The 12,725-nt window shown below is 48.4% G+C and overlaps 1 protein-coding gene across 1 annotated transcript; it reads left to right on the top strand.

Moving 5' to 3' along the window:
* Positions 1-449: 449 nt before the first annotated feature.
* LOC134475244 (syncytin-1-like) lies at positions 450-7,680 on the top strand. The gene is made up of 2 exons (XM_063245006.1): positions 450-597; positions 5,880-7,680. The coding sequence occupies exon 2, from the start codon at positions 5,992-5,994 to the stop codon at positions 7,639-7,641; it is 1,650 nt and encodes a 549-aa protein (XP_063101076.1). The 5' UTR covers positions 450-597; positions 5,880-5,991; the 3' UTR covers positions 7,642-7,680.
* The last annotated feature ends 5,045 nt before the right edge of the window (positions 7,681-12,725 follow it).

The raw sequence follows: 12,725 nt of genomic DNA, 5'->3' as shown, positions 1-12,725 counted from the left end.
TAACTGTTAGTTTTAGAGGATACTGTTAGTGTTACGGTCAGTGTTAGGGTTAGAATTTGGGTTTAGGGTTAGAGTTAGTGTTAGGGTTTGTTGGGAGCCGCGGCCTACACCGGTCGCCTTACTTGGCAGACGTAGGGCCTGTGGGTGGGAGCGGAGCCTGAGCTAGATTGCCCCTCCCATCGAGTGAGTCAAGTTGGCGCCTGCTTCCTGCCCCCTGATTGTGCTGGCGACTTAAACAACCCGCTCTGTAAGATAGTCTGCCTAGCAACAGCTGATGTTAGCCAGTCAGCCCGCATCGCGCGCTTTGAACTGATTGGCTACTGTTGCCCTATAAAAGTGAATGCCTTTCCCGCCACGAGAGCAAGCACAAAGAGGGATAGAGAAAGTCCACCAGCGAGAAAGGGCTGGTGACAGAGAGGAGGCCTCGCGGGGCCCACGTGGAGACAAATAAAGGCAAGGTTGCACACTGTCAGAATCTGTCGCGTGTTCTTCCTGCAGGCCGGGAGCGACATCGACATTTGGTGGCCCGTACGGGGACTGCTCAACCCCGAGACACGGCGGTGGTGTGCAACGCTCCAGCGTGGTGCTGCCGGACAGGTGAGTTGGGGATAAGCCTGGGCTCTGGGTGGCGCGCACCTACAGGGCTTTTAGACTCCCCTCAGGCTCACGCGTAGGTGATGGGTTCTTTAAGTCACACGCGGTGAGTTACAGCCCTTAGAGGTTAGAGATGGGTAATTTACCGAGCGCGGAGGCGCGGCCCTTGGTAAAGGCCCTTAGAAAGCTTTTAAAAGCTAGAGACCTCAGGGTAGGTCAAAAAACACTGGAACTATTCATAGCAGAGGTAGATAGGGTAGCTCCCTGGTTTTTACCCACGGGGCATTTAAACCTGCCGTCATGGGAGAAGTTAGGCGGGGACCTCGCCTCGGCGGAATTGGAAGGGGATATTTCGCTGGCTATTCGCCCCCTGTGGGAAATGATACATGCGTGCCTTGAAGGGGAGGGGAAGGGGTTCCCGTCAGCAGTTAGAGACGCGGAAATCATAGACGCACGCAAGGCTTTTGAGCAGGCAAAGTCGGAATGCTCTCGGGAGGGATCTGTCCAGGGGGAAAAAATCCAGGGAAAGATAGAGGACACCCAAGCTCTAGAGTCCTCCGACTTAGATAGCGAGGAGGAACCAGAAGGTGGGGCAGGAAGCCGAGAGGCCAAAAACACCTATGCCGAGTTGCGCCGTGAATTGGAATTGTGTGCGTGCGCCGCCCGGGAAAAGCAGAGAGAGGAGAAAGGGCCCCTGAGCGCTCTCTGGCGGGGAGGAGACAGAGAGCCATCCGCTCCGCCCTGGAGCTCTTTTCCAGAAGCGGCTCCCCGCCGAGAGGCCGCTACAGGGAACCCTCCCTTCTCTCAGCCGGCACAGGAAGTGACGCCCCGTTCCACTCTGTCGCGACCGCTGTCTTATGACGTTGCGCCGCGGGGCGGACGATATTTTCATGGGCGGTTATGGAGGGGTGAACGATGGCCCGGAGGGGATCCACCGATGCAAGGAATGGATTACGGTCTTTATGGAGTATATCCTGTGCAAATGGCCCCAGGCCAAGGGCGCAATGTTTGGGAACCGTTTGAAATAAAACAGATTAGAGAATTAAAAAGCGCTGTCACGACCTTCGGGCCCACAGCTCCTTATACTATAGCTATGCTAGAGAATCTTGCCTCTCAGCCTCTTACACCAGGTGATTGGATGCAGCTGGCCAAGGCATGCCTTCCTTCGGGTAGTTATCTTGATTGGCGAGCCTGGTATGCCGAGTTTGCCATCGAGCAAGCAGAAAAGAATGTTAGCAGGGGGCATGCAAGGTGGAACGAAGATATGCTCCAGGGCTCAGGTAAATATAGGGATGACCAAACTCAGTTCCCCAATGAGGTGTATGACCAAATCTCTAATATTGGGCTCCGCGCATGGAAACAGGTGAACGGTGCGGGGGCGGCCTCATTATGCCTTTCTAAGATAGTGCAGGGTGCCACAGAGCCATTTGTTGATTTCGTGGGTAAGATGCAAGACGCGGGCGATAAAGTTTTTTCAGACCAAGAGGTGGCAAAGCCCCTGATCAAACAACTCATTTTTGAACAATGCACAACAGAGTGCAAAGCGGCTCTTGCCCCGCATAAAAACAAGGATCTCAATGCTTGGATTAGGATTTGTAGGGAGATTGGAGGGCAGATGACTGCAGCAAAGCTTGCGGCGGCCTTTGTAGCCGCGACAGCACAAGCTAAGGATGCTTCTGGACCTAAGCGAGATCGTAAGCCCAAAGGATGTTTTGGCTGCGGGGAACCAGGGCATATTAGGAGAGACTGTCCGCACAGTGTTAATACACGGGAAGGGCCAATAGGCATGTGCGAACGATGCAGGAAGGGAACACACAAAGCGAAAGATTGCAGATCAGTTTTTGATGCCCAGGGAAACCGCATTAGTGGCAGGGGGATTCAGGAGCCAAAAAACGGCCAGAGGGGGCCCTCCTTACGGACGGGCCCCCGCCCCCTAGACAGGACAACACAAGGTGGCAGCCCTCCACAAGGGCTACCCCTGGGTCAGCAGGCGTGGACCTCTGTGTCGCCTCCAGACTCCTATTAACGCCCAATATGGGCGTTCAGGTGGTCGGGACCACCTTCAAAGGACCGCTACCTGAAAAGTCAGTTGGTTTAGTGATTGGACGGTCCTCCACAGCCCTCCGGGGCCTTACCGTGCTCCCTGGGGTTATAGACTCAGACTACACAGGAAACATTAAGATTATGGTCCAATCTCATGTAGGGACCATGGTGATTAATGAGAGGGATAAGATAGCACAACTTTTATTGCTCCCCAGTCTCCATGAGAGATTCCAGTCTAGACAACGGGTTAGAGGGGATCAGGGTTTTGGCTCCTCTGGAGAAATTTTTGAAGGACTTCATATGACTCTTGATAAAAGACCCATGCTCTCGCTCAGGGTTAATGGTAGAAATATAACAGGACTCCTGGATACAGGGGCAGACCGCTCCATTGTCTCCAAGAGGGACTGGCCTTCTAGCTGGCCCACCAATACAGCTGATAACACACTCCAAGGGTTGGGGATGGTGGCTGCCCCCCAGGTTAGTGCCGTGACCCTGCCTTGGTGTGATGAGGAGGGTCACCAAGGACATTTTCAACCTTTTGTTCTACAGCTGCCGGTATCTTTGTGGGGAAGAGACAACCTCACTCAGATGGATGTCACTCTTACATCCACCTGCTCTCCCCAAGCCAAGGGTATACTTAAGAATCAGGGATATGTCCCCGGCAAGGGCCTGGGCTCTGCCTTGCAGGGCCGGACATCTCCCGTACCTGTAGAAAAAAGGGAAGGTAGACACGGGCTGGCTTTTTCCTAGGGGCCGCTGAGGAAGTTCTCCTGCCTACTCCAATTAAGATCACTTGGAAGTCCCTGAATCCGGTTTGGGTACCTCAGTGGCCCCTACCCAAGGAGAAGCTTTTAGCGTTAACCGAGATAGTCAAAACCCAGCTTCAGGCAGGGCACATAAAGCCATCAACCTCCCCTTGGAATACCCCTGTTTTTGTTATTAGAAAGAAATCAGGTAAGTGGAGGCTGCTCCATGATCTAAGGGCGGTCAACGCGCAGATGCAGCCCCTGGGGGCGGTCCAGAGGGGGCTGCCAGCTCTCTCAGCCATCCCTCAGTCCTGGCCAGTTTATGTTATAGATCTTAGAGACTGTTTCTTCTCAATCCCCCTGCATCCAGAGGACACCCATAGGTTCGCCTTTACCTTACCCACCATTAACCAAGAAAGCCCTGATCTCAGATACGAGTGGATAACGCTGCCCCAAGGTATGGCCAACAGTCCCACTATGTGTCAGATTTACCTTGATTCCCTACTGGCCCCCCTACACAAAGCCTTCCCCAGAGTTAGGTGCATTCATTACATGGATGATCTGCTGATCAGTGCGAAGGACATAAATAGGTTAGAGGATATGCTAGGCCAACTGGTCAAGGCCCTGAGAAAGGCTAATTTACATATTGCCCCTGACAAGATTCAAGGAGGAGACATAGTGACTTACTTGGGTACCAAAGTCTCCCCTACATCGATTTCTCCACAGAAGGTAACCATCAGAACAGATAATCTTACAACCCTAAATGACATGCAAAAGTTACTGGGAGATATAAATTGGATCAGACCTTACTTGCACATCCCTAATTCGGACTTAAAGCCCCTGTTTGATCTCCTGAGAGGGGATCCGGATATTGCCTCCCCTAGAGAGTTCACCCCAGAGGCCAGAGTTGCTCTAAAGAAGATAGAAGAGGCCGTAAGCAAAGCTACATTACAGAGAATTGACCCAGAACAGCCTTTTGAGGTCTGCTTGTTGCAGACCAGTTCCCAGCCCACGGCAGTGATTTGGCAGAAAGGACCACTTCTGTGGGTGCACCCTAAGGTTTCACCTGCCAAGATTATTGAACATTACCCGGAAGCAGTTGCTTCTCTGGCTCTGGAGGCACATAGTAGAGCCATCCAGCATTTTGGCTCCACGCCTCACGCTATTCGGGTGCCTTATACCGCTTCTCAAATAAAAATTCTGACTGCTTGCATAGATACTTGGGCCATCCTGAGATGTGTATTTCTTGGGGAGATAGACAATCAGTTCCCTAAGGACCCTATACTACAGTTTATTACTCAACATCCGGTGATATTTCCAAAAATCACCGCCCCTGCACCCCTTACTCCTGCAACAACAGTCTATACTGATGGGTCAAAAACCGGGATAGGGGCCTATGTGGTCTCAGGCATGCCTCCAGTTAACATACAGTTTGAACCAGATCAACCACAGGTGGTGGAGTTACAAATTGTACAAACCGTCCTCGAGAAGTTCCCAGGGGCCCTTAATATTGTTTCTGATTCAAAATATGTTGTCAATGTCATGCAGGTCCTTGAGACTGCAGGCCCAATTAAACCAACCTCCAAAGTAACTAACTTGTTTTTGTCTATCCAGACATTGCTCATAAATAGACACAACAAAATATACATCACTCACATAAGAGCACATACACACCTACCAGGGCCCATGGTACAGGGCAATGCGGCTGCTGACGCGGCCACTCGCTCGTTATGGATTTTCAATATGTTATCTCCAATAGAGCAAGCCCGTCAGTTCCATGACAAATTCCATGTCAATGCCAGGACGCTAGCCAACCAGTACCGCATCTCCAGGGCTGACGCGCGGGACATCGTGCGACTGTGCGGCTCATGCGCCACACACACACCTGCCATATCAATGGGGGTTAACCCCAGAGGGTTGATCCCTGGCGATATTTGGCAAATGGATGTCACACACATGACAGAATTTGGATCTCTTAAGTATGTCCATGTCTCCACGGACACCTGTTCTCATATTATATTCGCAACTGCAGAGACAGGTGAAAAGGTATCTAATGTGATCAATCACTGCTTAGCGGCTTGGGCCGCGTGGGGCAAGCCCAAAATATTAAAGACAGACAACGGACCAGCCTATACAGGAAAAGCCTTCAATGAGTTCTGTAAGACTATGGAAGTACACTTAAAACATGGTATCCCATATAATCCTCAAGGCCAAGGAATTATTGAAAGAGCTCATAAAAGCCTCAAAGAAATCTTATGTAAACAAAAAGGGGGAGTAGGCCAGGGCCTGCCCCCAAAGGCACGGCTATCCATGGCACTATTCACATACAATTTTTTAAACCTGAACAATAACAACCACCCCCCGGCTATGGAGCATTGTAATCCATCTCCTAGCAATAAGGGATGGGTAAAATGGAAAGATGTCCTGACGGGACAATGGATGGGCCCGGATCCGGTAGTCAGCTGGAACCGAGGTGCGGTTTGTGTTTTCCCGCAGGAACCGGGACGAGAACCATTGTGGGTCCCAGAAAGACTGACGCGTGCGACAAGCCCTTCGACTGAAGACTAATCCTGTCCTGCCGGAGACCAGCAGCAGGCCTGACAGCCAGATGAACCCGAAAAAGGCTGCTTTTTTCGTTGGGGGCGTTGTCCTAGCACTCCTCAGGATAAGTATGGTACATGCGGGGCTGGGGGGCCCCGCTTCTGGAATAGATCTTCGCACGAGCCTTCTTGGCAGTCCGTGCGATTGCGGAGGTGGCACGGTAAGCAGTATACCACCTAGCGCCAAAAAAGGACCAGGGACCGATTGTGGGGATAAAACAGCATTCTCAGTTGTGTACCCCTCCACTGCAGGAGGATTTAGTCAACCATCCTATCAGTGCATACTTAAGCCTAAGGTGAGTCCCTCAGGGCCTGGTGATCTCGCCACATGTCCCTGCACTAAGTTTGAGGAATCCATGCATGTTACATGCTATACAGAGACAAAACAATGCAAACTTAAGAGTACAACCTATTGGATGGCAACGCTAACTACAACTAAAAGCCCTGTTGCCCCTAACCATATTCCCGCTGCTGTAGGCAGTTCTCCATTCATGCAGTCGGGTTGTAATGGAGAGGTTGGAGAAACGGTCTGTTGGTCTATGACCGCTCCCGTTCACATCTCTGACGGTGGAGGGGTCCAAGACCAGTACCGGCAGGAACAGGTCATCGAGCGATGGGAACAATTAAATCCGTTCCCTGAAGTCAATTACCATCCACTCCTACACCCAAAATCCCGAGGCATTAACCTTGACCCCGCTACTGAATCCATATTAGAGGCTACCCACAAAGCACTCAATCTTACTGACCCAGGGCTGGCCTCCGATTGTTGGCTGTGTATGATGATGGGAGAATCATGGCCGCTGGCCATGCCGTTTAGAGACTATGAAAGTGAACCTTACAATTATAGCACACCCTATAATTGCTCACATGGGCCTCCATTTCGGGTCCAGTTTATGGGACAGTTTAATGCATCCTGTTTCCAAAAGTACCCACAAAATAATAGTTATGATATTGTTGTTGGAGCGCTGGCAGTCGCCTCGTGTGAGTCCATAACCAATGTAAGTAGTAGCTCGCCGCTATGTGCCCCCTTTGGCAAAGTATTTGCTTGCGGCAATGGTCATGCTTATACCTACCTGCCCAGTAATTGGACCGGCCTATGTGGCCTAGCTTACTTGTTGCCTGACATTGGTATTGTCCCTGGGGACCAACCCATGCCCATCCCAGCTGTGGACACCTTTATAAAAAGACATAAGAGAGATGTACTGATTTTACCTCTCTTGGCTGGTCTGGGGATAACTGGAGCCCTGGCCGCCGGGACTGCGGGCCTAGGAGTTTCATTAACCAAATATACTCAGTTATCCAAGCAATTGATAAAAGACATGTCTATAGTTGAGAGAACCCTTCAGGAGATACAAGATCAAATTGATTCCCTTGCAGAGGTTGTTCTGCAGAATAGAAGGGGCCTAGATCTACTCACTGTAGAGAGGGGAGGTATCTGTATTGCCTTACAGGAAAGATGCTGCTTTTATGCCAACAAGTCCGGAATCGTTCGAGACCGATTAAAAAAACTGCAAGAAGACCTAAAAAAGAGAAGAAAAGAACTACAAGACAACCCCTTTTGGGGAGCCTGGAATGGCTTGCTCCCCTATATTTTACCATTGTTAGGTCCCCTGTGCTCCTTGCTTCTGCTCTTACTTATAGGACCATGCTTGCTCTGATGGGTCACATCATTTATTAATGGGCGCCTTGCGGCAGCCCGGCGGTCAAGTACGCCTGGTTGCCCATGCGGCCCTGGCAGCAGCCCGTGATGGGCACAATGACCCCCAGGCTTACGCATGGCTCGCTCGACTGGCCTACGACCGGGTCTAGATGTGGCGGGTCTTCCGCACTCCTTCCCTATTGACACTACACAGCAGGGTAGGTGAGTCAATGACGGGTAAGAGCGTGCCTCCCCAGCACGACTCGACCTAAGCCAGGCCCTACCCCATACTGAACGAAAGCCGCTGGATTACTAGAATCTGCCCAGATCTAGATGTCTCTCCGAGGGGATCGCACGGAGGGGCATGAGTGCATGCCTATGTGCATCCAGGTTCCGTCCAGTTCACTCCTGGCCCTGGAAAAAGGACGAGGGTCTCAAGGCCTTGGTGGACCCAGGGACGGCCGACCAGGGTCCAAGCCAAGGGCCTACGGTGGGCCTCAACACAGGGCATAAGCCTCTGCACTCGATCCAGGGCGGGCTGCGATGCATACATTCATTCAAAGTAAATAAAATAGGGGGAGATGTTGGGAGCCGCGGCCTACACCGGTCGCCTTACTTGGCGGACGTAGGGCCTGTGGGTGGGAGCGGAGCCTGAGCTAGATTGCCCCTCCCATCGAGTGAGTCAAGTTGGCGCCTGCTTCCTGCCCCCTGATTGTGCTGGCGACTTAAACAACCCGCTCTGTAAGATAGTCTGCCTAGCAACAGCTGATGTTAGCCAGTCAGCCCGCATCGCGCGCTTTGAACTGATTGGCTACTGTTGCCCTATAAAAGTGAATGCCTTTCCCGCCACGAGAGCAAGCACAAAGAGGGATAGAGAAAGTCCACGGGCGAGAAAGGGCTGGTGACAGAGAGGAGGCCTCGCGGGGCCCACGTGGAGACAAATAAAGGCAAGGTTGCACACTGTCAGAATCTGTCGCATGTTCTTCCTGCAGGCCGGGAGCGACATCGACAAGGGTTAGTTTTAGGGATAAGGTTAGGTTTAGGTATGGTGTTAGCGTTAGTGTTATTGTTTAGGGTTTCGGTTAGGTTTAGGTTAGGTTTAGTTTTAGATTCAGTGTTAAGGTGAGGGTTAGGGTTAGGGTTAGGTTTAGGGTTATGGCTAGGGTTAGGGTTAGTGTTAGGGTTAGTGTTAGACAGGGTTATGGTTATGGTTAGGGTTAGGATTGGGATTAGGTTTAGGGTTAGTGTTAGGCTTAGGGTTAGGATTAGGGTTTCACGTTAGGGGTTAGGTTTAGGGCTAACGTTAGGGTTAGTGTTAGAGTGTTAACGTTAGGGTTAGAGTTGAGGTTTGAGGTTAGCATTAGGGCTAGGATTAGGCTTAGGGTTATGGTTAGTGTTCAGGTTAGGGTTAGGGTTAGGGTTATGGTTAGCCTTTGGATTCGCGTGAGGGTTAGGGTTAGAGGTTAGGCTTATGGTTAAGGTTAATGTTGGAGTTAAGGTTGGAGTTAGAGTTTAGGGTTAGTGTTAGGGTTAGAGTAAGGGTTAGTGTTAGTGTTAGTGTTATGGTTAGGGTTTATAGTTAGGCTTAGGTTTAGCATTAGGGTTGTTTTTAGTGATAGGTTTAGGGTTAGGGATAGTGTCAGGGTTAGGTTTTGAGTTTAGTCTTAGGGTTAGGGTTAGGGTTAGGTTTGGAGTTTAGGGATAGATTTAGGGTTAGGGTTAGTGTTAGGGTTACGGTTCTAGTTTAGTGCTAGGGTTAGCGTTAGGGTTAGACTTACGGTTAGGGTTAAGGTTATGGTTAGATGTTAGCATTAAATTAGATTTAGGATTAGGTGTAGGGTTCAGGTTAGGTTTAGGGTTAGGCTTAGAGGTTAGGGTTAGTGTTAGGGTTAGGGTTGAAGCTTAGGTTTAGATTAGGTTCAGGGTTAGAAGTTGGCTCTAGCGTTATGTTTAGGGTTAGGGTTAGATTGAGTTTTACGGCTAGGTTTAGGGTAAGGTTTAGAAGTGAGGTTTGTGTTACTGTTAGGTTTATGTTCAGGTTTAGGGTTAGGGTTAGAGGTTAGGGTTAGGGTTAGGTTTAGGTTTAGGGTTAGGGTTAGAGATTATGGTTAAGGTTAGAGTTAGGGTCAGGGTTAGGGTTAAGTTTAGTGTAACATTTAGGCTTAGGGATAGATTTAGGGTTAGTGTTAGTGTTAGGGTTAGATTTAGAGGTTAGTGTTATGGTTATGGTTATGGTTAGGGTTACGCTTAGGTTTCAGTTTAGGTTAGATTTAGGGCTGGCTTAAGGTTAGGGTGAGGATTAGAGGTAAATGGTGTAGGCTTAGGGTTAGGGTTAGTTTTAAGGTTAGGTTTAGGGTTAGAGTTACGTTTAAGGTTAGAGGTTAGTTGTAGGGAGATGATTAGGGTTAGGTTTAGGGTTATGATTAGTTTTAATGATATTGTCAAGGTTGGAGTTAGTGTTAGGGTTAGTTTTGTGTTGGGTTTAGGGTTCGGGTTAGCATTAGAGTTAAGGTTAGGGTTACGCTTCAGTATAGGATAAGGGGTAGGATTAGGGTTAGATGATAGGTTACAGTTAGGGTTAGAGTTAGTGTGAGGGTTAGGGTTAGGGTTAGAGTTAGGTTTAGCCTTAGGGTTACGGTTAGAGTTAGGGTTAGTGTTAGTGTCAGGGTTAGATTTAGGTTTAGGGTAAATGTTAGGGTTAGTTTTAGGGTTGGGGTTAGATTTAGGGTTAGGATTAGGGTCAGGATTGAGATTAGGATTAGGGTTAGAGTTAGGGTTAGGGTTAGGATTAGGGTTTTACGTTAGGGGTTAGATTGAGGGCTAGCGTTAGGGTTAGTGTTAGAGTGTTAGGGTTACGGTTAGGGGTGGGGTTTGAGGTTAGCATTAGGGCTAGGATTAGGCTTTGGGTTATGGTTAGTGTTCAGGTTAGGGTTAGGGATTGGGTTAGGGTTAGGGTTTGGGTTAGGGTTAGGGTGGGCAGGGTTATGCGTATGGTTAGGGTTAGGATTGGGATGAGGGTTAGGGTTAGGGTTAGGGGTCGGTTTTGGTTAGAGGTTCACGTTAGATTTAGGGCTACGGTTAGGGTTAGGGTTAGGGTTAGGGTTAGGGTTACGTTTAGGGTTAGAATTAATGGTAAGTGTTAGGGTTAGGTTAAGGGTTAGGGTTAGTGTTAGGTTTAGCGTTAGGGTTAGGGTTAGAGTTAGGGTTAGGTTTATGGTTAGATTTAGGGTTACGGTAAAGGTTAGGGTTAGGGTTAGGGTTAGGATTGAGATTAGGGTTAGGGTTACATTTAGGTTTAGGTTTAGGATTAGGGTTTGATGTTAGGGGTTAGGTTGAGGGCTAGCGTTAGGGCTAGTGTTAGAGTGTTAGGTTTAGAGTTAGGGTTGGGATTTGAGGTTAACATTAGGGCTAGGATTAGGCTTAGGGTTATGGTTAGTGTTCGGGTTAAGGTTAGGGTTAGGGTTATGGTTAGCCTTTGGATTCGGGTGAGGGTTAGTGTTAGAGGTTAGGCTTATGGTTATGGTTAGGCTTGGAGTTAGGGTTGGAATTAGAGTTTAGGGTTAGTGTTAGGGTTAGAGCAAGTGTTAGTGTTAGTGTTAGTGTTAGGGTTAGGGTTAGGATTAGGGTTAGGGTGTTTAGTTAGGCTTAGGTTTAGCATTAGGGTTGTTTTTCGTGATAGGTTTAGGGTTAGGGATAGTGTCAGGGTTAGGTTTTGGGTTTAGTGTTAGGGTTAGGGTTATGATTAGTGTTAAGGTTTGGTTTAGAGTTTAGGATTAGGGTTAGAGTTGAGCGTTATGGTTAAGGTTAGAGTTCGGTTTAGGGTTATGGTTAGCATTAGAGTTAGAGTTAGTGTTACATTTAGGGTTACGGTTAGGTTTAAGGGTAGTGTTGAAACTTAGGTTTAGCGTTAGTGTTAGTGTTAGAAGTTAGCTTTAGTGTGATGGTTAGAGTTAGGGTTAGGTTGAGATTTAGGGTTAGGGTTAGGGTGAGTGTTAGAAAATACGTTTGTGTTAGGGTCAGGGCTAAGGTTAGGGTTAGACAGGGTTAAGGTTAGGGTTAGGGTTTGGATTGGTGTTAGGGTTAGGCTTAGTGTTAGAGTTAGAGTTAGGGTTAGTGTTAGGATTAGCGTTTGGTGTGAAGGTTTAGGATTAGGGTTAGGGTTTGGGTTAGGGGTAGGGTTAAAAGGTTAGGGTTAGGCTTAGGCTTTAGGGTTAGTGTTAGCGTTAGGGTTAGGGTTATAGTTACGGTTTGGGTTCTTCTTAGGTTTAGGGTTATAGGTCAGGCTTATGGTTAGGGTTAGGTTTATTGTTAGGGTTATGTTTAGGGTTAGAGTTAATGGTAAGTGTTAGGGTTAGGGTAAGGGTTAGGGTTAGTGTTAGGGTGTGGTTTTGGGTGAGGGTTAGGTTTAACGGTATGGGTTAGGGTTAGTGTTAGGGATTAGGTTTAGAGGTAGGTTTAGGTTTAGGGTTGGGTTTAGGCATAGGGATAAATTTAGGGATAGTGTTACGGTTAAGGTTAGGGTTTAGTTTTATTGTTAGGGTTAGTGTTAGGTTTGGAGGTTACGGATATATTTAGGGTTAGTGTTAGGGTTACGGTTCGAGTTTAGTGCTAGGGTTAGTGTTAGGGTTAGGCTTACGGTTAGGGTTAAGTTTATGGATAGATGTTAGCGTTAAATTAAAGTTAGGATTAGGATTAAAGTAGGGTTCAGGTTAGGGTTAAGGTTAGGCTTAGAGGCTAGTCTTAGTGTTAGGGTTAGTGTTGAAGCTTAGGTTTAGATTTAGGTTCAGGGTTAGAAGTTAGCTTTAGCGTTATGTTTAGGTTTAGGGTTAGGTTGAATTTTACGGTTAGGGTTAGCGTAAGTTTTAGAAGGTAGGTTTGTGTTACTGTTAGGTTTAGGTTCAGGTTTAGGGTTAGGGTTAGAGGTTAGGGTTAGGGTTAGGTTTAGGGTTAGGGTTAGGGTTAGAGATTAGGGTTAAGGTTAGAGTTAGGGTCAGGTTTAGGATTAAGTTTAGTGTAACATTTAGGCTTAGGGTTATATTTAGGGTTAGTGTTAGTGTTAGGGTTAGATTTAGAGGTTAGTGTTATGGTTATGGTTAGGGTTAG

This window comes from Cavia porcellus, unplaced genomic scaffold (genome assembly GCF_034190915.1).
Source record: "Cavia porcellus strain 051 isolate PalLab524CR breed Dunkin Hartley unplaced genomic scaffold, mCavPor4.1 scaffold_1, whole genome shotgun sequence".
Taxonomy (NCBI): domain Eukaryota; kingdom Metazoa; phylum Chordata; class Mammalia; order Rodentia; family Caviidae; genus Cavia; species Cavia porcellus.
Note: the sequence above shows the minus strand (reverse complement) of the source record. Positions and strands in the feature narration are given on the sequence as shown.